This window comes from Corythoichthys intestinalis, chromosome 1, assembly GCF_030265065.1.
Source record: "Corythoichthys intestinalis isolate RoL2023-P3 chromosome 1, ASM3026506v1, whole genome shotgun sequence".
NCBI lineage: Eukaryota > Metazoa > Chordata > Actinopteri > Syngnathiformes > Syngnathidae > Corythoichthys > Corythoichthys intestinalis.
The window spans coordinates 83,075,633-83,101,293 of record NC_080395.1 but is presented as its reverse complement, the minus strand read 5'-3'; the positions used below and the strand labels follow the sequence as shown (position 1 = coordinate 83,101,293).

The following is a 25,661-nucleotide window of genomic DNA, read 5'->3' as shown; positions in this document are numbered from 1 at the left end:
TATTCATAATCTATTTACATATTAATTATAACAGATTCTGCATGTGTTCCTTAAGTATTAAATTTCTCATGTTAAATTGAGTGATTTATTAGCTGTTGAAAACTCGCAGTAAATTAAAAAAAAAAAAAATTAAGTTGCTATTTTGGACAAAAACTTAAACGTAAAAAAATATTATATGTTAAATATTGCTATTGATCCTCAAAATATTGGTGATTGATAATTATCTCTGCATTTGTTGATTTTTTTGTGCATCTAGTATAAAATCAGACTTTTATAGCCGTATTAAGTTGTGTTATACTTATTTAAAACATAATTAATCAAGATTTCATAAGGGAACGACTTTGAATTTTTTTAAGGCCGTTGCTCATGGAGACTCATATATGGCTAAGGTAGGTGCCTTTTTTGGTTTTAGGTCGGTAGCAGCTTTGGTTTTGAAAATATTTGAATTTAAAGTTTATGAAAATAGGCCCCCTACAAATTGGCCCTGTTTTCCGTGTCATGTCAATAGGTTATGGAGTCTATGCCCCAGACCTCAACATTGAGCATTTATGGTCAGTTTTAGAGATTTAAGACATCAATTTCACCCGCCACCATCTCTAAAAGAGTTAGAGGGTATTCTGGCCGTAAATTCCTTTGGAAACAATTCACAAGTTGTATAAATTATTACCTTGGAGAACTGAGGCTGTAATTGGCGCAAAAGGCGGACCTACACCATATTAAATTACTTTTTGTGGATTTTTTAAAAGTGTTTCCATTATTTTGTCCAACCCCTGTAATTCATTTGATGTGGAACTAATTCATTTGATGAGGAACATAGGGACAGCAATAAAAGGACGTATATATGCAGATGTATTGCCACATTTAAAAAAATATCTTTTTTTTTTTTTTTTTTTTTTTTTAAGTAAACAATAAAAGAAATGCATCATATGTAACATATATAGGTAATAACACTAAGGTTTTCATTAATACATTTTTATCGTAATATCATTTGGTTTTATGCTCTTTGAAAGCCTGTTGTAATGTTAAAAAAGAATGTCACTTAATATAACAGATATACACTATATATATGTTTTAAACTCTATATACATACATACAGTATATACTGACTATAAGCTGCACCACCCAAATTTCACAAAATCGTAGAACAGGGTTCATCAAATCCAGATCTAATGTATTTTTCATGTCTATTTCCCCTAACACACCTGAATCATATGATATGATGAATCAGCAAGATCTCCAGAAACCTGATAATGATCCTGATTGTTTGATTCAGGTGCGTTGGAGGAGGGACACATGGAAAATGCGACTGGAAAAGTGGCCATGAGGTCCGGATTTGGTGAACCCTGTTGTAGAGTAACACAAACACGAAATCAAGAAACTTCAACGCAAGATCCACCGTTAGCCCTAAACAGGCGTGCCACTGAAGAAGAAAAGAAGGAACTCTGCAAACATGCAATTAGCTTAGCCTTGGCTGTCATGGCATTTGGTTATCCAAACTTTTAAAATATGTCTAATAATCCATGGTTAGACTTAGATGGGTTTTCCGTAATGATAAGGGTTATTGTTTTTTATTGTGGTTTATTGTTGTTATAATTGCCCCAGGTTACAAACGGAGAGATCAGAGTAGCAACTTACTGTCTGAAAAATATGTCATGTATTTACTGTCGTTAGAATCGCACATTAATTCCATTGTATGACTTTGCAAAAGCTTATAGTCAGGTGTGGCATATCGATGGATTTTTTCTTAAATTTTGTAAAATTTGAGCAATGACGCTAACAGTCAGGTGCACTTTGTAGTCCTGAAATTACTGTACATAGAGTACATTATCTGAATTTCGCCTTCAGCTCTTTGACAAGATTTCCCAAATTCTCATATATTAATCTTTTAACAGTTTCTCAACCAAAATAACAATCAGGAACAGTTCAGTATTCTTATCATGTTACAATGACAATAAAGATTCAATTCCATTCTATACCAATTCAAAGCTGTTAAAGGGTATGACAACACCTGGGGAAATGCTAATATTCCATCATTTATCCATAAACGCATGCCTTTTGGATTCATATCATGCCACTTCGTGTAATTACACACATCGCAACACCAAGAAAATGATAGAAATTAGGATCGATTGTCAAGCTAAAAGGACCCGCCCCCGAGATCCCGGAAATCTAGCATATTGTGTGCGTGACGTCACAACAAGGAAACAACCGGCTAAGTGCTTAGTACTGAATGGCGGTGATGATGGCGGACAATTTTGTTTCTAGTTGCAGCGACGAATCCGACGTAACGAACATTCTTCTAATGGTGACGAGGAGAGTTATGAACCTTTCTTTGGTGTTTTGGATTATCAATTTGAGCCCAAACGAAAGCCAATGCATCTTAATGAAAGGATCATTGAGGTGAGCAATCACACTAATGAAACACTGGCAACAACAGATTGTGTGGGAAACACCGAATGGTTTGTTTTGCATTTCTTTTTGTGAAGCTCATACACCGTGACCACAAAAAAAAGTAATGTATAGAATAATTATCATTTATTGTGCTATCATCGGTTTTTGCTCTGCCAACCGACACAAATATGAATGGGATTAGAGGATTTGTTCTATATATTTTACGAGCGATAATTTATATATGTGTCCAGTCCTATATCCAATGCGTGATATGTTTCTTATTATCAAAGAGTACTCACTCTGGCCATTTTCCTCCTTTGCTTTGCCTGGGGTGGTGGGGTGGTCTCATCAGAGCCAGTCATCGTCCTGTTTCTTGATATCTTGGGACAGCGTGTGTAGGTGGGCACCGCATCTGCTTTCACCAGCAATTTCTTATCAAAACCTGATTTAATTTGTCCATGTTTCGTATAGCTTTCAGGAGTAAAATGCGCACCACACAAAACCGTGCCGGAGGCTGGGTCCGCAAAATTAGCCCTCTTAGCACTGACGAACTTTACTCAGTGTCTACTTAGTCCAGCTCTTTTTCTTGCGTTCTAGAACTCATGGGTACTACATTGCGACATATGGCTATTTGTACACCACATAGCATGACAGGTTTGAACCATTTTAGCGATTTTTTGATGAAACACGAACGCAACTCTCTCGTCGATAAACTTCGACCTATTTTTTCCATGTTATGACGTCTCCGCCCAATTCAGCTGTTTCCGGAATACTTTCGGAAAAGTTCGTAATTTTCAATCTATTTTCGATAATTGCTCATGAATGTGATTTATTTTTTTGTTAACTTTATTAATATGTTATCTTGCCACATAACGGTTCTATTGATATCTCACAGCCCCTTAGTGTTTTAATACCCTTTAAAGACCCATTCAGTTGTATGATTTCAGCTTACCGTGTGCAACCCAACCGTGCATGCAGTTTTCACACTGCCGTTGTTTCATCTTGCAAGGTTTAAAGTTTTCACAGTTGCAATTCAACAAAGTGCAACAGATACCCTACCAAAAAATAACAGAATGTCAAGATTCACATTTTTATTTGTCATGTGAACAGTAAACATAATGGTAATGCACACCAATTAAATTCTTGCTTTGTTAGTGAAAAAAAGGTCAATATATATATTATATGTACGCAGTGGTACCTCTACTTACGAACATCTCTACATCAGGACTTTTCAGAATAAGACACGCCTCAATGGTAAAAAATTGCCTCTTGTTACGAAAGAAATTTCAGGATACGAAAGGCAAAAATACAGTATGGGCTTCTACACTCAGCTCCCAGAGTTTACTTAACATAACATACGTATAGTTGCTCTGCCATTGGCTATTGCCTAGCATCTTCCTGACATTGATTAAGAGGGACCTCTACGATATGTGTATGTGTGTATCCCAGCATCCTCTCCATTTGCCCCTCGTGTTCCAACAGCTTTACGTGGGTGTATTAACTTCATTTTTTTCTTATTCTTTTGTTTTGTTTTTTACATTATGCACAACTCTTATTTTATTGCTTTCGTGCAATAATCTAATTGTAACGTATTTGTTTCATGATTTAATTCATTTTTATCCTGTATAAAAGATTTATGTCTAAATTTAGGGGGGCTTGGAACGGATTAGGGCATATACATGGAAAACGTGTCTCTACTTGCGGAATTTTCACTTTACAAAACTACATCCAGAACCAATTAATTTCATAAGTAGAGGTACCACTGTAAATATCATGGGGGGGGGAAGGTGTCCTAGTCCAATTTTACAACATAAAAACTGGTCATCTTAAAAAAGGATGGTGCAATCAAGATTAGTAGTAGTACAGTAGCAGTGGTCGTAGTTTAGTTGATTCAAAAATAAAATAAATATAATCTTATGCTAAATTTGTGCATCTCTTATATAGTGGATAAAACACCAATTTTTCTCTAGTTAAACAAGGTCTCACACAAGGTTCTCAATTTAAGCCTAGTACAAATGGAGCAAGGCTTTAAAAATCAGTGTTTTGCCCCCTCCATCCAAAAAAAGAAATTCTGCGTACACACCACCTAGTTTTAGAAAAAAACATCATCCCCTCTCATAAGTGTGGTTTTATGCACAATACAGAAGAGTGCCAAACCTTTTACATTGTTTCTCTTGTAATACATCTTAAATTCAGAGTGATGTGTGCTACCCTATAGAGTGGTTAACATCTCGTGCTGAAGCAACGGTCATTAATTTTTTTTTTTTTTTTTTTTTCTTTTTAATGTGCTATGGCTTCCCTCTGGCTGGTTGTAATGTGTAATGTGACTGCCAGTCTCTGTGCGGTATCAACAGTCGCACAGACCACCTCCACAACCGTGGAGCGTTGCCTGCACCTCAATATTTTTATGATCAACATTTGTTGTTCAATGAAGATAAGCTGAATATCCACATTTAAGCGTTCCATCTTCGTTGCCATTGTTGTCTAACCGGAAAAAAAAAACTGAATTTGACACGAGTCCCCCAAAACCGAACAAACACAAGGCAACACCCCTCTAGTGGTTTGGCGGTGAATTACAGAGCAACGCGTTTGCTTGACACAGAACTTCGAATGGTCGTTGACGACGTGGGGTCTATGCCATCGCTACTTTGTCACTGCAACGCTGAAGCATAATTTAGGCTTTAGAAGGGGGCTTAGATGCTCCCAACTTCCCACACTATTATATAGCAAATCAAATTAAATACTTCATTAAGTGGTTCTTAACACTGAACAACAATCACGGCTAGAATTAGAGCAAACAGACTGCAATTAAATACAACTGGCAACCCTCCCTTTTATTAGTTCCAAACTCAAGCGACATAGCTGCTTCAAGAATCCTATGGCATCATGTACCTTCAAAGCTTGGTGGAAAGATATGGACATTACGCATTCACAATAAGCGCCATGTAAATGTTCACCAATCGGGCACAATCCAGACTTTGGAGTTAATAAAACTCCTATTTCTTTTAGCACATCGTAGGAAAAAAGAATAAACCAGTTACAGCACTTGTTTAAAGATAACATATTTATGTCATATGAAAAAATACTACAAGAGTTCCAAATCAGAGGGGTCAATTTCCTTCAATACAATTGGGCAAAATCAGGGCAGGCATTAAAAGCAAATTCCCATCACTAGCGGGTACTTTAGGCTACGTCTACACTAGGACAGATAATGGCCTTAAACATGTAATTAGTTAGACTATACGGCATGTTGGCTAATTTGCCCTCTTATCCGTGCAAGATAAGCTAGCCGGTTAATATTACCCACCACGTAATATAGACGAGTGTCTCCGTACAACAGTTGAATACGAAGGAAGTGAATGCTATTGCCATTTTTAGTGCGGCATGACAGAATTGTAAACAATGGAAGTGGACGATCAAGACGTGACATTCCTGCTCCTCTTATCTTTTCCACAGTCATTGTTTACAGTTTATCATCCAGTCAATATGATGGCCAGTGTATTAAAGTGATCTGCCATGTCTGCAAGTTGAGCAATTAAAAATTTGTTGCATAACAACGTATGGAGGGAGAGAGCATTTACTCTGTGTTGCTGTAAATGGTTTGTAAATGTTCGAATACTGTTATTGAAACTGAGCCCCTCCTCCTTGTGTTTGTGTATTTGTGTCACTGCCTTGATTGCACAAATGGGCAGCAGGGCCGAAAACCAAAAGTGGTTTTTATCATGTGGCAAAAATGTTTTTGCCATGTGGCATATTTTGCCACGTGGCATTTTTTTTTTGCCATGTGACAATTTTTTTGCCATGTGACAATTTTTTTTGCCATGTGGCAATTTTTTTTTTGCCATGTGGCAATTTTTTTTTTGCCATGTGGCATTTTTATTTGCCATGTGGCAAAATGGATTTTGCCATGTGGCTTTTTTTTTTTTTCGCCATGTGGTATTTTTTTTTTGTATGTGGCAAAATGTATTTTGGTTTGTGGGGGGTTATGACATTTTTTGGGGTATATGGCTGTTTTGCAGGCAATACAAGTTAATGCCATTGACGTCTATTTGTGTCCAAATTTTATTTTCATTTTAAATGGCAGAAAAATGTGTGGCTGTGATTTTTTACCATACACTTTACATTAGAGCATATCAACGTTCAACTGGCACCCAAGTAACGTTCTGCCATTGACGGCTACGCACGTCCAAATTTTATTTTCATTTTAAATGGCAGAAAAACATGTTTGGCTGTGTTTTTTGACCATTCACTTTACATTACAGCATATCGACGTTCAACTGTCACCCAAGTAACATTCTGTCATTGTCGTCTATGCACGTCCAAATTTTATTTTCATTTATTTGGCAGAAAAACGTGTGGCTGTGATTTTTGACAGAAAAACGTGTGGCTGTGATTTTTCACCATACACTTTACATTAGAGCTTATCGACGTTCAACTGGCACCCAAGTAAGGCTCTGCCATTGACGGCTATGCACGTCCAAATTTTACATTCATTTTAAATGGCAGAAAAACATGTGTGGCTGTGATTTTTGACCATACACTTTACATTAGAGTGTATTGACATTCAACTGACACCCAAGTAAGGCTCTGCCATTGACGGCTATGCACGTCCAACTTTCCATGTCAGCTGTCTTTCTACACTAATGAATCTTGGGTATATGGTCACTACGCTTGCGTTTGGACCACCAGGTTATTTCAGGAGCCTCGCCAACAATGAAAGTCTTAATTTTATTGCTGCTTTTGTTTGTATATGATTGTTTTGTATGTTGAACAACTAAAGACTTTATACATCTCAATTTTCTTTTATTCGCTTTATACCGTGTGCTGTGTACATACATCTACTGATATATCTGGACACATCTTCAGTGATCTTCCTGGAATCATTGTCTGTTTCGGGTCTTTCAACATTATACACCCTCCTCCAGTTGACCTAGCCGGGCTTGATCAGACCCCGGCTTTTGTCCAGATGGCGAGCTACCATGACACCATGGCTCTCCTCTCCTGAGCCACAGCCATCACAAGGGTCTCTCTGATGTATCGGTCATATTGCAGATGGCTCTCTTCCTCCTTTCTCCCTCCATGCCTAATATATTGAAAGTCTTGGGTAGTGAATGGGCTGCGAAACCCCTACATCCGACTTCTACTGGGAGACACCTTGCTCTCCACCCAGCTTGCTGGCAGTCTCTAACAAGTCCCATGTACTTGGAAAGTTTCCTCTCAAAGGCTTCCTAAAGTCGATCTTCCAATGGGACCGTTAACTCCAGCAATACCACTTGTTTGGTGGACTCAGACACGAGGCCAATGTCTGGCCCAGGGTGGTGACAGTGATGTGACTGGGGAACTTCAGTAGTCGACCGAGGTCCACCAGTAGCTGCCAGTCTCTTGCCAAAGCCAGAATGCCCGCAGATGTTATTCTGGCAGGGGCTGCTTTCTCCCCAGCTTTGACAAAGGTGATGGCTGTCTTTGAGGGTTGGGCCTGTTTTGCCCACACCAATCCACTGCTGATAGCTTCAGCAATGGCCTTAAGGACTTGGTCGTGCCTCCAACAGTACCTTCCATCTCCAAGCGCCTTGGTACAGCTGCTAAGGATATGCTCCAGGCTTTCTCGCTTAGAACACAAGGGGCAAGCTGGTGTTTCGGCTAAGCCCCAAGTGTGCAGATTCGATGGCCTGTGTAGCACATTGTAAACTGCCTGAATGATGAACCTATTGTGCTGAGGCTCAGCTCTCCATAGCTCTGCCCATGTCACTTTCCTCTCCATTGCATTCTCCCATCTTGTCCAGGCTCTCTGTTGTTTCATTGCCACGGCCAAGCAGGGTCTTGACTCCTCTTCGACTGCCCTAACCTCCTCCTGAACTAGGCGCTTCCTCTCCTTTCCCTTGATGTGCACTCAGGGAGATGGGAAGGACCCTAGCCCGGCTCAGCCTCGTGGGACCACACCAACTAGGTTCCTATTGCTAAACCTTGCCTCGGCTTCTTGGACAGCATCCTCTGCTTTCCACTTTCTGCCAGTTTTTACTTGGATCCCAGCGTTGGCCACTTTTGGGTCACATGAGTACTGCAACACTTCTCTGGCTCTTGACACCTTGAATTCCACCTCCAGGGATCTCAAGGGCTGCTGGAGCTTGTTGTTATGCCCATACAGAGCTATACTGTTTAGGCTCCTTGGTAACCCAAGCCATCTTCGGAGGTGACTGCTGACTTTCCTGTCCAGTGTCTCCATTGCCGAAATTGGGATGGTGTAGCTGAGGAGGGGCCGCAGGATCCTGCAGAGAATGCAATGCAGGTAGACCCAAACTTTGAACTTTCCTGGGAAGGCCTGACTTGTCCACAGATTTCAGCCAGCCATCCAACTCAATGCAAGTTGACTGAATTGATGATGCATCTCTCAGAGAGCAGTCAAAAATCTTGCCCAAGCTCTTGACTGGCTTCTCTGAGATGGTGGGGATGACTTTTCCTGAGATGTTAAACCGGAACTTGTCCTTCACCTTCACTTTCTTCAATACCATAGATCTTGACTTGGCTGGTTTAAAACTCATCTAGGCCCACCTCACCAGCTTCTCTAGACCCTTCAGGATCCACCGGCAGCAAGGGACTGATTCTGTTGTGACTGTGAGGTCATCCATGAATGCCCTGATGGGTGGCTGCCGTTGCCCGGATCTCGATTGAGGCCCTCTGCAGTCTGGCTCAGCAGACTTGGTGAGCATGTTCGTGGCCAGGGAGAAAAGCGCCACAGAGATTGTCCACCCTGTAATGATGCCGACCTCACCTTGTGCCATGAAGATGCTGTTGTTCCTGAAGAGACCCTCACCCTGAAGTTGTTGTAGTAGTCAGCGATGAAGTCTCTACACCTGCTGGGAACATGATGTTTTGCCAGAGAAAACTGGACAAACTTATGAGGAATGGAGCCAAATGCATTCGCCATTCTGAGCCACAACACCGACAGGTTGCCTTTGTTCTCCCTGGCCTCTCGGATTAACTGTGTCACCACACCGGTATGCTCCATACAGCCTGGCATCCATTGAATACCACCCTTCTGGACTGATGTATCAATGTAGATATTCTTTACCAGGTAGGTGCTCAGCTGTCTTGAGATTACACTGAAGAAGACCTTTGCCTCGACGCTCAGCAGGGAAATGATGCAGAAGTGATCTAACTGGGTGGAGATCCCCTCCGTCGGGATCGACACCCCCTCCGCCACTCGCCATTGCTTTGCAATCTTTGCCCTTCTCCAGATAACTCGCAGGAGTTTCCACAGATGTTGTAGGAGTTTGGGGCAGTTCTTATACACTTTGTATGAAGTGCCACTTGGTCCTCATTTTTCTGTTATTCTCTTTTTACACATACAATATACTGAAACACTCTGACGCCATGTATTCATTCTAATTTTGTCCGTCCAAACAACTGTAAGGCTGCCACTCCAATTTCACCGCTAGAAATAAAAAATAATGTATGTGCCAAAAAGAGCTAAGGAGGATGACATCAATGCTACATTATTTTTACGTGAAATTGCGGCTGCATGCGGGCGGAGGGCGTCCTCCCTCGGGTGAGGTGAACCCGAAGCAGTAGTTTAGCATCTCGTGCTGTTCGGTCACTGCGCCGCTGTATAAACGGGCACCAAGTGAAATTGGTTGTATAACCCAATTTAAAAATCTGAGAACATGAGTGGTCAGTTGTTTGAAAATCTTCAGTCGAAATCCCGTTGTGTTAAGTTCTCAACCTTAATTTAACGACACATAGGGTAACGCCCGTATAGTGTACTAATTTTAGGTAAGGTATGAAAAGATAAGGCAATGATATTTATATGTTGGGCGATCGTTACATTACCTTTTAAAAGTTAGGATAAGCCAGGGGTCGCGTTAACCGAATATTTTCCGTCGTTGACCGATTTTTTAAAACGGTGACGGAAAAAACTGAAGTCCATCCGTCATTTTGACCGGTTGCAATTCACACCCCAGACCACAGGGTGGCGAGTAAGCATATTAATTAGCTATTGTCTCTCTTTATGCATGACGTCGTTGGCCTTACTCTGAAAAATGTCAAGGCAACTGAGTGTCCGAAGTTTCTTCAAAAAGCCCCAAAACGACGATGGTGTTGATAAAAGAGGTGAAAAAACAGGGACTGCACAAGCGGGCACGCAATTCAAGTCCATGCGCACCAGGAGGAAAGAGTGAGACGACGTTCAGGCCACAGCAGGTGAACTGTTCATTTCATTGCTCCATATGCTACATATGGTAGGCTACCTACATACTGGGGCCACAGTCAGCTGTTTTTGTCACTGCGGAGAAAAAGTTAGATAGTCATCTGCTTGATGTGTTATGGCACGGTGTGGATTCTCTGTTAAGCTTGTTCGGACAGAATATTAATTTAAAATGAATGAAAACTAAACACTATTGAATATGTTGAAGCGGTATGCAATGTTAAGAGTCTTGTTAGCTGTAGGCACACTATCCTATTCCCCTCACTATCCACTCGCGGGGGCCTGCGCTTGTCAGTGACGTTCCTTATTCTCGCTATATGATTATACAACTTTAATATTTGTTAATAATACGCTCTGTGTGTAGTACCATCCATCGCTTTTCCTTTTTAAATGAGCACTTATAAGCGAACGCAAGAAGTAACAACGGGAACATTTTTAAACAGGCATTTCACGGGAGAGCATTTTGACTCTTCGGCCAATCATATAGCGAGAGCGAGTGGATAGTGAGGGGACCGCGCGCGGTCCTTAAGTGTCTCTGTCACGTGACTGTCGTAGCCGGTAACGTGCTCGGCCAAATTTAAGTGACGGGTAAAAATAGATTATGACCGGATTTTTATGACCCTGTCAGTCAAAATGACAGACAACGAAAAAGTCTAGCGCAACCTCTGGATAAGCGTAAGAGAATGGGTTAGGTATTTATAGGATACAAAAGTAATGCAGACTTGATAATGTCAGGTTTGTTAAGGTAGTAAAATGTTACAATGGCGAAAATAAAATGTTCCTTCGTCTAAATAAACTGACCAACCATGGGACAGGATGTATAGTAACTAACAACATATTGTTTTTATGTTCTGCATATCGACTTTAAAAACATGTTTATAATGTTTTATTTATTATGCCAAATAGGCTGCAGAGACTGACCCTCCTGCCATTTGAAATGAGTATAAAATTTGGACGTGCATAGCAGTCAATGGCAGAGCCTTACTTGGGTGCCAGTTGAATGTCGATAAGCTCTAATGTAAAGTGTATGGTCAAAAATCAAAGCCACACATGTTTTTCTGCCAATTAAAATGAAAATAAAATTTGGACGTGCATAGACGTCAATGGCAGAACGTTACTTGGGTGCCAGTTGAACGTCAATATGCTCTAATGTAAAGTGTATAGTCAAAAATCACAGCCACACGTTTTTCTGTCATTTAAGATGAAAATAAAATTTGGACGTGCATAGCCGTCAATGAAGAATTGTTTATGATGTTTTATTTATTATGCCAAATAGGCTGCAGAGAATGAGGTAAAGAACAGACCTTCCTGCCATTTGAAATGAGTATAAAATTTGGACGTGCATAGCAGTCAATGGCAGAGCCTTACTTGGGTGCCAGTTGAAGGTCAATAAGATCTAATGTAAAGTGTATGGTCAAAAATCACAACCACACATTTTTCTGCCATTTAAAATGAAAGTAAAATTTGGACGTGTAGAGCCGTCAATGGCATGGACTTGTATGGCCTGAAAAACAGCCATATACCCCCCCACAAACCAAAATACATTTTGCCACCTACCAAAAAAAAAAAAAACACATGGCGAAAATAAAAATGCCACATGGCAAAATCCATTTTACCACATGGTAAAAAAATGCCATATGGCAAAAAAAAAATGCCACATGGCAAAAAACACTTTTGGTTCTCGCTGTCTCTCCAAATGGGTGAGCCTGCGACCAGTGGCCTGTACAACGAAGCCGGTTTTCTGGTTTAGCAGGGTAACTTCGAGAGTAACTTCATCACGTGCAGCATAATTTATCAGCTAAACGGGACTACGAAAGGTGGATATGTTGAAACCGGGGAATGTTGCCATGGCAACACACGCCACACGGCAAACCTGGTTAGATCTGGTAAGTTAGATCTTGCTTAACCCCAGGATTCCATTAACCACGCTCTATTTAAACAGCACTCCTCCGCGGACGTGTCCTCTTGACAATGACAGCGTACCTGGACGAGCCGTACGACATTGGCGCACTGATTGTGAGGGGCTCTCTTTGGAGGGCACGAGTTTTTGGAGATCGCCAGAATCCGCTGGCATACCTGGACGATGTTCTCCATGAAAGATATAGATTTTCAGCTGAGGGAATTCGTTACCTGTGCCAGCTGATTGAGGCGGACATCACTAATGTAACCCGCCGAAGTCAGGCACTCACAAGATTGTGTGCCTGTCCTTGCGCTCTTTCGCCAGCGGACAATATATGTATTCCATCGGTGATGCTGAATATCTGAGTAAGAACAGTGTATGCCGTGCGATTCGGAGTGGGGTATGGAAACGCTTGAAATTGATTGTTGAAAATGCTATTCAGAAACCTGTGTCAGCTTCGCTGCATGTAAACGAATGTGGAGCTTTGCTCTCATAAAAGAAATATATTTAATAAACTTTTCCATCGTTATTTCGTTGTGAAAATGCATAATAATCATGAAATATGTAGACTATTTAAATATTGAGAAACTCGAAGAGATTAAAATAAATGTCAAATCCACTATCCGCCAGATAGAACAGACAAATATAAAAGATATAAATGTTTATTGAATATGCATCTTACAGTCTTGTTTAACTGTGGGAATTCGTTACAAAAGACGGGCTTTGATTTTTTTTTATCATTATGCAACAGGAATCGTCACAAATGTGATCACACAAAACGCAACCACGCATCGCATTACCGCATTTCCTTCTTTCCTCACAAATATAACATAAAATTGCAGGGGGGTTCGGGCTCGGGTGTGCAAATCAAGTTAATTGATCGGCTCGGGCCGGGTCGGGCTGGATTTTTTTAGGCCCGATCTAACATCTACTCTGAAGATGTTCAAAGGACATACTCTACATATTCATACAGTCAATGGGACTAAACATACAATCATCCTTCTTCATGTGGTGATGCACGATAAATTATTTCTTACAGTTAACGTACCAAATCTTATTTTGTTGTCCTGACAGCAGGCTTTGTTTCTTTACATGGACATGAGTAAACTGGTATATTGACGCATTCACATATCACACGATCTGTAATTCGCTGCCAACAGACCAGTCGCGTTCTACTCGCTGAAGCGGTGTTGGATTTTGCGGTGAGGGTGGATTTTAATTCCTCATAACTCCGCATGATTATCGCGCATTCCTCTTCCGTGAAGTAAGGTGCCCGAGCCATCGTCACAAGTAGTATTTGACTCTGGTCTCTGCCCCCTTTTATGTGGCTGGCTAAGTGTATAATCACAGTCAGTTGTCTCCCAACCACATGAGTAATTTGTTGATTTGTGTGTGTGTGTGTGTTGGGAAGGAATTGTTTTGCTCAATATTGTCTGACTATGTCATCTATGTACACAGATTATCACAATTGTGTGTACCGGTATATTTTTTGTTCAACATTTTTTTTACGGTTTTTCATTCCCAGAAGTTAAATTTGGCATACATCTTCAACAATGAGATCAAAGTCATAACCTGTGTGACCATAGTGTATGAAGGGACAGTACCCCCTGAAACAAAAAGAAAAAACAAAAATATACGAAACAAAAACCACAGTCATACACGCAAACAATACCACAACAGTCATAAAAATACATGGTACCCAGGGGCGGAGTGGGACTAAAAAGCAGCCCTGGACTTTGACTCAGCCCAGCCCACAAGAATCGCTGTACAAAGGGAAACACAGAGCCTCTTGGGGGTCATGCCCCCCCCCCCCCCCCCCCAGGATAATTTTTTTTTACATTTCATTGTAAAATGCATCGATTTCGTGCACTTTGAGAGAAAAATGAAGAAAATGTGTCTAGACTGTGACTGTCTGACTTGGGGTGCTCAAAGTACTGCAAGGCTGAACTGGAGTTGGATTCATGATCTTCTGCCCTAGCTCTATGATCAACCTGAATAAATAAATGAAAGAATTTATTTTTTAAAGCAAGTTTTATGTATCCAATTGATTATAATAGCACCTATCCCGTGTCTATAAAATGACTTCATTGTTTATGCCAGAATTAATCTTGCCACACAAATAATAAATTTAAATGAAAATACAATAAACATTTCAAGACAAATCCTGTATACATAACCTTCATTGGAAAGTATTAACCAGAAAACAAAGCAATATATAAATAATTAAAATATATATATCATATCAATTTAACTACCTAAACTTTAAAGTAGTAAAACCTTTCATTTTATTAATATTTTGTTATATTTCTTCTGAATTAATATTTCTGCCGCGTGTGCATATGTTGTTTTACAGCTAAAATATTTTTTCTAAGGAGAGTGATAGTAGGACTAGCATACTGTAACTTGACACGATTGCAAACGGGTACATGGACTAGCTGGCACTAACCCTTTAATTGTCATTTATTTCATTTAAAATGTAGCTACCTGGTGGATAACAATTGCCAGTATACCGAGCAAGTAACCCTCTTCATCCCTACGTACTTGTTGCCTGGCACGGCCAGACTTTTCTCCCTGTATTTTTCAAACACTGAGAGAATAACCGGAACAGCGGTGAGTCTGGAGTACCAGGCTAACTTACTTGCCCGACGCTTGTCTGGGGAACTTCCACCAGCTTATCATTACCCCCTCCCTCTTCTTTCTCTCTCCCTGCACCGGCTGCACATCAGAGTGGCTGCCGCTCCCACTCTCTTGTGAAAATATTTGTCAACTTGTGACATTTTAATGCTTCGCTCTACAGTTTCTTTGTTTTTTTTCTCCCTAACCTTCTCCGCGCCACCCTTCTCTTGTCTTTTCTTGCCACCACCATCCATATTGTACATTAACGCTCGTCGCTATTTTGCTTCCACAAGGAACCATTGAAGGCTACTCTGTGCTTTCTTCGTTCTTCTATCAGATTGGCGGTGAACAGCCAGGCACATTGCTGCCACCTGTCGGATTGGATGCGAAATGTAGATAATCAGAGGATGGGGGGATAAAAATGGTGATGTATAATGAATGGCGGCCGCCGGCCGTCCAGGGCACCGGCCGTTCTGTGATCCTCCAGAACCCACAGATTACCAGTCCGCCCCTGTCAACTACTGTACCCTTCTCTCTCTAAACGCTTACCTGATCGCAACTCTCTTTCAAACACCCACATTTTGAATGTAGCCAAAGGTGTTGATAGAGTGTAGCGAGCTGTCAAACCGCGCTGCAAATCTAAAGCAATCACGTGGTACAGCTGGGCAGCAAGGCATCGGATGTCATCATTTTTGGAACCTCTCCTAAATTAAGCAAGCCTCGGTACGCGCTTCGCAGAAAAGTCTCTTCATTACTCGACAAACACTTCGAAGACTCAGCGCACCTCGTTACATCACTATCTACCACTCCCTCTCATCTTCAATGAACTCTTGTTTCAACTGCCAGTTTGCTTTTGTGTCTCTGTGTTTAGGTGCCGCGAACCTTAAATACAATATGTTGTTTACAGTTTAAAAATGAGTCATCTTTAATGTGGAGTTGCTTGTTCCGATTAAAATATTTCGTGAAAAAACAATGTTGTATTGTTGTACGTTGCATTAATATGTTAGCATTAATATTTGCCATGAAAAAAGTGTGTTATAATTGCTTTTAATAGAGAAATTTAACTTGAATATAAACACATTACAGTATGATCCCCAATAGTAGGCGACTGCGTGCCGGATCCGGCCTCAGCTCGCCAGATCCATTTTTCGATTTTTGTCTCGTGCTAAATTCTATTTTGGTTAAAGAACTTAAAATGAAAAAATCAAACTGTTTCGGGACTTTTCCTTGCTCGTTCCAGATAAGAAACAAGAAAATCAAGCTGTATTTCAATTTTGATTTTTCCGTTTTAAAACGAAAACCAAATAACCAGCCGTTTCTCTGTTTTTCAAACCAGTTTATAATATCCAATTACCAAAAGAGACACTGACCAAAACCACACACACACACACACACACACACACACACACACACACACACACACCCATCGACGTCGACTCACTAACACTATCACCAACACTATCTCCATAAAGCGGACATTGTCGCCATCTGTTGTACGTCTGGGAATGTGATATATTGGATAAAAGAATTTGAGTTACTGCAATGTGCCTCCTCATTATTCTGCCGTCTTCCATCCATCCTTGGACATACTAGCCATGAAGTAGCGCTCTGACCAGCGCTCCTATGGAGGACCAGGAGTCCAAAAATTAAATGAATAAATAAACAATTAAATAAATAATTAAAAGTGTCATTTCAATATTTGTCGATTTCAATATTTATTAATTCCAATTTTATTTCAATTCGTATTTCCATTTTTATTTATTTCAACATTTATTTATTCCAATTTGTATTTATTTAATTCAACATTTATTTATTTCACTTTTTATTTATTTCATTCTTGCACTCATGTTCTCCGTGTGGCTGCATAAAATAATTTTATCTGTAATTAGCTCATCAAACTCGGTGGGCAGGCGTGAACTAGGCGAGGTTTGAGTTGAGCGAGTCAAGCTACATGGCTCTGGGGTCAAGATAATGCTCCTTCCCAAAACTTCAACGATTGCTGAGGTTCTGCATCAGCTTTCTCGGGATTTAATAACGGACATGTTAGACTAAGCAGGACACTTTGACACAGGAAATTTAGACCCTGAGCAGGTGGCTTACAAACATACGGCCACACGGGGAACAAGAGTGCAAGAATGAAATGAATAAAAAGTGAAATAAACAAATACATGTTGAAATAAATAAAAAATTAAATAAATAAACACATATTGGAATAAATAAATAAATGTTAAAATAAATAAAATTGAAAAAATAAATAGCAATTGAAATAAATATTAATTGAAATAAAGAAAAAGTGAAATAAATATGAATTTGAATAAATAAATAAATGTTGAATAAATATTTAAATAAATAAATAAATATTGAAATAGAAGCATTTTAATGACACTTTTGATTATTTTTTTAATTGTGTATTTATTTATTTATTTATTTTTTGGACTCCTGGCAAACTAAGACCAATTGTCCAATGTGTAATACTAACAATGATCATCAGAGAGATAATGTTAAATGACAGCAGTTTGCTAATTTTCTAAATTGAGATTCATTGACCTGTTTTGCCCATGCACCAATTGTTATAAATAAAACAAACAAGAAATCATGTTGTCCAAATGTTTTATTGTGATCAATATCTGCAATTATGGCGGAACAAATGTGATTAGGGCCTGGGTGCAATGAGCATAAACGGGACCCCTGAGTGGACAACCGATCAAGGGGGGTGCAACTAGAGATATTTTACCACTTAAACACTATAGACAGCTCAGCGCATCATCTTACCTTTCTGTTTGACCCTCCCCTCGCCCAACCATGCCCACTTTACGGCCACACACCAGGCTGCTAAGAGGCCCGAGCCCGGGTGTGGTCGCACCACAGCACACGTAAGTTACGCCCCTGTCTGCAATAAATAGAGGCATGACATACAACTTGTGTCTGTATGGGATGTACATGAGTGATGAGCTCACAATACCACAAATATAATATAATAAGGTGAAAAATACCTTTAATGTTTTCTAGTAACAACAAAATTTGTTGCAGCACATCAACATTAGGCAACTGTAATATTATTTGTAATTTCGCCTCATTTTGGCCACTAACACGAGTGGCAACACCTCACAGGCTGCACAGATTGTCAGAATTTTGTCCACAATTGTGTACCTCACTTTCAACTCTAAAGGCTCCACCTAAACCGTGACCCAAATTAGGACAAGTGGTACATGTATGGGGTTATGATACCAATATATAAGAGGCTAAGCGATTACACCTTTGTTTGAGATTTAATTCCATTTTATTAATAAGTGTGTTAACACACAATTCTGACATTTGGAAATCCTCAACGAGCTTAACTGCATTGAGTAATTCAATGTTAACTGAAAATTACAATGAGAAATTAACTAAGTGCAAGTAGTGACAGTCGAGGTCAGGCGGAAGTGAATACAAGACAAAAGCAAAATGTAAAAAGTCTTAGGGCTGCTGGTGGTGGCGGGGCATTGCTACATCGAATGTGTTTGAGTGAGTGAATGAGTTTGGCACATGGCTGTCCTCTGATCAGATTTTTAGCCTCTTGACAATCTTGTCACATATGGCTGACAAATCCTCGCAAACCTTTGGATAGCAGTGATAGCGTTGAACCAGTGTTTCTGTGCTGTTCCTTTGGAGCGATGGTGAAATATAGCACTGGGTCTTAGGAGACACTAAGCAGTACAAGGCTGGTGCCGTTGCACACATATCATTGGTAAGTCATTGAACTATTTGTATAGAACCTTTCTCAGACAAAAGTGCTTCACATAGACAAAAAAAAAATAAGTAACTGCCTCAACATTTTTATGGATGAATCAAATTCACTAGCTGAGCAGTCCAAATGACAGCCAAAATACTGTATTCGGGTAGTGGGTAGTAATGCATTACATTTACTCCGTTACATTTACTTGAGTAACTTTTTGAAGAAAATTTACTTCTAAGAGTAGTTTAACTAAGCCATACTTTTTACTTTTACTTGAGTAGATTTGTGAAGAGGAAACGCTACTCTTATACCCCTTTCCCACTGGCCAAAAAACCCGTGTCAACCCGCTAACAATCGGCTTTTGGTGGCAGTGGGAAAGGTGCAGCGACCCGCCTCGACCCGTGTCAATCAACCCGCCAAGCAACCCGTGTTAAAATCACCTCGGCTCTGATCGCCATGCAGTGGGAAAGCAAAACCCCGGGTCAACAGTCAACACCCTAATATACGTGGTGACGTAGGCTAGTACGTGATGCATCATAACAATAAACAAAAACCATGTGCTCTAGCCCGGATCCACATACGGCACAGTCGGTGTAGCAGCGTTAGCAATAGCCATAACAGATTAAACAAAGGCTCTTCTCCTCCTTCTGTGACGTACACGACTCCTTTCAATTTCAAACCAAAATTTACGTTGCCTACGTTGCGTCAGCACAAGCACAGTGTTGATCCTTTGCTGCATTTTGACCATTTTGCGGGCAGTAAAAAGCATGAAAACAGAACACAAACGGAAAGGAGGCTTCCATGTTGCTTTGCATTGTTAACTTCCTCGAACTGAATGAATTTGGTCGCACTTGTCGAAGCGCATCTTAGCGTGGTGACGTCACGCACCTTACGCACGGCTGAGGAGGGGACGGGGTTAGACGGGTGGAAAAAAAAAAAAAAAAAGACACGGCTTTTTTTCGTCAATGGGAAGGGTGCCAAATGCCAATTGTTAGTGGGATGCATCGGCTTGGAAAAACGCGCGTTGACCCACTAGTTTCAGTGGGAAAGGGGTATTACTACGCTGCATTGGGCTACACAATGCTACATTTTTCCTCTTGATTCTACATATTAGATTTTACTTTTTTCCCAGGGATGCCAACAGTATATCCACCAGTTTCATCAATGAGACGTCGCAACAATAATCACATGACTCAATTCTACCAATCAGGCTCAAGCTTGCCATTCTTTGATAACGCCGGCCTGTTCAGTCACGTGGCGTCTTTAGAGCACTGGTTAAGTGTTTGACGTAGAGCCCTGCCCTCAACATGACTCAAAAGCACGGATTTTAACCTCTCTCCCAGTTTTTATTTGGCACAGATTGACCATGGAAAACTATAGATATGATCCTTTTTAATGTCATAATAGGAACTATGAAGGAACTGTTGAACTATTCAAACAAGTAACTATTTTCTCCACTAAAGGGCATTTATGCTCTTTGGATTAAAGACACTTCAGTTCTGCAGATTTTTTTTTCTATTGCCGGAATTTAATGATTTTTTTTTTCTTTAGCTTAATGTGGTTAAGTAATAGGTTATAGTACAGTATAATAATAACAACAGTTCATATAAATCAGACATGTCCAAAGTCCAGCCCGGGGGCCAAATGCGGCCCGTGGTCAAATTTCATCCGGCCCCCAGCCTCTGTCATAAAATCAATTACATCTGGCCCGCACACAGACTTAATAAATTGGTCAGCAGTACTGCAACCAGCATATGAAGTAGCTTACACACAAAATGCTGCTCCTCATTTACCCACTAAAAGGCAGCAGTTTTTTAACCCTTTTTTGCCAAATGTATCACATTTGATACACCTAAAATTTCATGATTTTCAGACTAATTTAGAATTTTGACATTTCTTTTTGAAAAAAAAATAATAATAAATTATAGATGCAAGTCAACACATGCATCTGCAGGTTCCATGAGAAAAAAACATGATTTAGCATGGATTATAGACATTAGAGTGCTTACTACACATATTCATTTTGACTTTTCTTTTCATAAATTTGAAAAAATTATTTCATTAGGACCTTATTTTTCAAATTTTGGGATTCTCTGATAATTGCTTCATGTTGCAGGTATTTAAGGGCTAAGCAACATTACTCCGTGTGACCCTCTACTTCCAATTTTCTAAAATGGTGACAATCAACAACAAAAAAGTTGACTGTGATGGCCGACGCTTCAAGGATAGATGGAAATTGGAATATTTCTTCACTAAAATACGCAACAACTGTGTCTTGCCACATTTGCAAAGAGACAGTCGCTGTTTTTAAAGATTTCAATGAGGCGATATTACCAAACAAGACACGCTCACATGTATGACAAGATTACAGGGAAGATACACAGCGAGAAATTGAAGCAACTTGAAGCTAGTTTAATTTTACAGCAGTAGTATTTCGCAACAGCCCGAGAGTCGAAAGAGAACGCCGAAAAGGCTAGTTGCGAGATTGTTGAAATTATTCATTAAAAAAAATAATAAAGCAAATGTGACACACTGAATGGCTTGCTAATTTTTGTTTAAATATGTTGTTCTACGTAAAGGACGTCAGCCAAGGTCAGCCCCCCACATTTTTACCACGCCAAATCTGGCCCCCTTTGCAAAAAGTTTGGAGACCCCTGATATAGATGGAGAAAAAAGATAGAATTAAAAATACAAAAGGCAGAGGCAGTTACTCACAATGTTACACATTACTATACTTCTATACTACTTATTATTACTTGCACTTGAGTACATTTTTTTGGATGACGACTTTACTCTTACTTCAGTAATATTATCTTGGAGTAATGTTACTCTCATTTGAGTAAAATTTTTGCCTACTCTATCCACCTCTGTATTTACATCACTGGAATTGACCGGCTCAAAACTGAAGAGCCATGCAACCCCTTTAAAGCAAGACAAAACTAATTAGGCCAATTTTTAAAAAATCTTCATTCATATAATTTATAGACCACATAGAGGATTAAAAAAAAATACTGAATCCTGCCAATTTGTTTGAGAAAAAAAATAATGGAATCAAGAAAAACAAAAAATGTAAAGTGGTACCTTAACATACGACGCATCGACATACGATCCTTTTGACATCCGTCATAAAATTCAACTTGTATTTGTCTCGATATATGGCGACATGCTCAAAATATAATTTCATTGTTTTCCCGCAAGACGGACGCACGGTGAATTGTCTTGTGAGAGAAATCAGCATTGGTCCCTAGAAGGTTAATGCAGGTGGTGGAAAAAAGAAAAAAGGTGACGCTTACCATTGAAATTAAGAAGGAAATGATAGTAAAATATGAACATGGTGTGCCTGTGAGTGAACTGGCTCGACAATATGGCTGGAATATGTCTACGATTTTGACGGTCCTCAAGCAGATGTATCCTCCTATACTCTACCCGCCGTGCCTTCCAACCTCCGTAGGCCAGTTTCTATAAATTAAGGTGAAACTAAAAACACTTTTTTAAAATCCAATTTATTAGTAATTCTTCTTCTTATTATTATTATTGTAACTTTGGCGAGGAAATCGCCAGCTTCATCAGGTTTTAAATCATTTATTTCAGAACTTGTGCAACATAACACGGCTACTGTCCGCCGTACCCGACACCTACAACAACAAACCTACAACAACAAACATAAAAAGAGAAATTAAAATTTTCCCACTCTTCAGCACCTCTCTCACACTCGTCCATCACACGGGAACAGCATGCAAGACACAAATACCACATTAAAACCCTATTTGTTGCATTATTATTATTATTCTGATTTATATTTATAATTTATTTGTTTTGCTGTGTGTAATTGTACCTGCAATATTTATGAAGGATTTAGCGTAGGTTTTTGGGCTGTGGAAGGAATTAATCGAATTATAATCTATATTTATGGGAAAATCCTACTCGACATATGACCATTTCGACTTGGAACCAATTAAATTTGTATGTAGAGGTACCACTCTACTTGGTTTCGTTACCTCAAATGAGGTAGGCCTTTGGATGTTCAGAAACTGGAGCCCACCAATTTCAAAGTAGAAATTGGTCACAAATAAGTAGAATGTGTGAACAAACAGAAATATACTATTTTTGAGGAAAAGAGGGGTAAATGACCAAAGTTTAGCACATTTTAATTAATGTCTTTTTTTCTTTTTGAACGCCAACTTCAGTACATACATTTCACTACTGATACACGTGTATGGTGGTACACTGGACACTTCTAGCTTTGGGCAGCAATTTTCATTGTACCATGTGAAGATTAATTCACAATATTTCTGCTTTCCAATTCAATAGATTCCACCAATGAAAGTGTGCTTAAGGTTCAAGACTAAGCGCCACAACAGGTGGGCCAGCTTTTAACAGGGATGAGAATATTTATGTGTTCTTATTTAGTACAATTGGCAAATTCACAACGACATGGGTGGATCCTGCTCTTTCCAAAACACACAGTGGCGCATGCCAAAATACCCACAATACCAAAACATAGCCTAAAAGGCCCATTTGTGTGGTCTATAAACACACTATTTGGACATCGTACACAAATATGACACAATGTAAATGCATGCAAAGACTCAATTTTTTAATCCAATCAAAACTTTGTGGAGGAAATCAAAATTTAAGAAATATTGGTATTATAAGTATGATAGTATGATGACTTAAAAATTTTCACCTAAATAGCATCATTTTTCATTAAAAAGGTAGTTCTTTTAAAAGGAAGTTCATGGACTTAATGGTTAAGATTAATAAATCTCATTTTTGGAATGTTTACATGCTTCCGTAATTAAAAAACAAACCAAAAAAAAAATCTATTCAGCTATTTGATTTGTCATTGTTGTCAGTTTATCGGTCACTTCTTTGATTGGTAAAATTTGAATTTTAAATAAGAATTAGAATAAAAAATGAAATATTAAGATGTTAAAATAAGTGTTATTGCATGATATCTTAATAATCCACACTTAAATAGCATCATTTGTCATTAAAAATATAATTCTTTTAAATGGAAGTAAATTGACTAAATGAATGAGATTAATATATTGCATTTTTTGGGATTTTTGGAGTGTGTTTAGATAAGTCCATGATTTTTAAAAAGAAAATCTTTTCAGCTATTTGAATTGTCATTTTTTTTTGTTGTGAGTTGATCTGCCACTTCTTTAATTGGTAGTTCGTTCACTACTTCTTGAATTCTAACGAGTGAAAAATAGTTAAATGATCTCATCTTACCTCAGCCATTTTCATTCAGTCAGGGTGTTTCAAAGGGTACCAACAAATTGGCTAATCCCTTTGAGTCCCACAAAACATCTGTTCCCAACTCTCCTGTTTGCCCAAGCACCACAGCAAAAGTGCCATCACACTGACCAGTTTCTCCCGCACAAACTACTCTTGTCTCTCTCTCTCTCTCTCTCTCTCTCTCTCTCTCTCTCTCTCTCTCTCTCTCTCTCTCTCTCTCTCTCTCTCTCTCTCTCTCTCTCTCTCTCAAAAAGTGACACAGGCACTTTTTCAGCTAGGGCGTGGGTGTGTGCTTGAAACTGGGCACATGGGATTGGAACGACATAACATCCTCCTACTCCACATTCTCACCTACCTTTGCTTGAACATACTACACTAACACACATACCGTACAAAGTGCATAGTACATAGTATGTACACTTTACACAACACACACACAGACACGCACCCCTACACACACACACACACACACACACATCTTCCCTCTTTAGAGTCACAGTGCAGTCACCCCACAGCTGGCTAGAAAAGGGGATGACAATCATCTTTCACAAAGATGTGAGGAACCGCATAGGCTTTAGGCTCTTCTAATGCAATCAGGGAACAATCATACCTCTCTACTCTCTCTTTCTGAGTATTCAATGGTGCACGTCTGAATGCACATACCCAAACTACTGTAATATCTAAGTGCCCTGTGAACAGTCAACACAACTTATGCCTGTCAGGAGGTTTGTGCAACAATGGAGCAAGTACATTAAAAAGCAGGGTGACTGTGTTGAAAAATCATGTAACTATTGTTGTATCAAATCATAAAATCTAGTGGAGATACTTATTAACTTACGCTCTACAGTCTTGGGACTGTTCATTTTTCGACATTGACTAGTTGAAGTTCAGTTTTTAATTCTACAATTCCCAAAAAACAAATGCAAAACTTGAAGGTTGCTCTGCAAAGGACAGACTGGAGTCATTACAAAGCAAGGTTATAGAGATATCTAGCAACTTGTTCATGACAAAGATGAACGACATAATGTCGAATTTCACCAGAAGGACTCAACATAAAGTAAAGGGGAATTGCCTTGATTGTAGGAATGTAGGAAAATAATGAAGGACATAGATGAATAACTTAAAAAAAAATCAATTAAAACTGGCCTCACTACAGAAAGACAAAAATGTACATTTTTAAAAAATCTTAAAAACAATGTTTTAAAAACGGATGGATGTCATTGTTGAAGCAAAGTGAAATGCAAAAATGATCTGCAATAATATGCTTCAATTCATTGCCCATTGGTGGTGTATATGGCAGAAAACACACACAAGCCTGAAAAAGCAGATTCTGCTCTTGCACCCCTCTCTAAAAAAACAGCTGTATTGCAGGTGACACACTGTTCCGCGGCGGACCGTGCAGGCCAGACTCCCTCAAAATCTGAAATTTAACAGTCGACGTGTAACGTCAATGTCAGCTCACACCTGAAAGGCAACTGAACAGAAGAGCACGGAGGAGTCACGACAAATCAGCAGATGGCAAATTTGTATGGAAAGTGCTTTATTCAAAGTTAGAACAAAGTTGTGTGTTTGTATATGTTTACATTGCAAATTAA

General features: G+C 39.4%; 1 protein-coding gene across 1 annotated transcript in view; it reads right to left on the bottom strand.

Moving 5' to 3' along the window:
* LOC130912634 (zinc finger protein basonuclin-1-like) overlaps positions 1-24,162 on the bottom strand; it is a 55,186-nt gene extending 31,024 nt beyond the window's left edge. Inside the window, exons 1-2 of the mRNA XM_057830756.1 lie at positions 24,061-24,162; positions 3,344-3,446 (exon numbers count right to left, since the gene is read on the bottom strand). Coding sequence (XP_057686739.1) covers positions 3,344-3,446; positions 24,061-24,075 — 118 coding nt within the window. The 5' untranslated portion in view covers positions 24,076-24,162. The remainder of the gene's footprint in view (positions 1-3,343; positions 3,447-24,060) is intronic.
* Between the last annotated feature and the right edge of the window lie 1,499 nt (positions 24,163-25,661).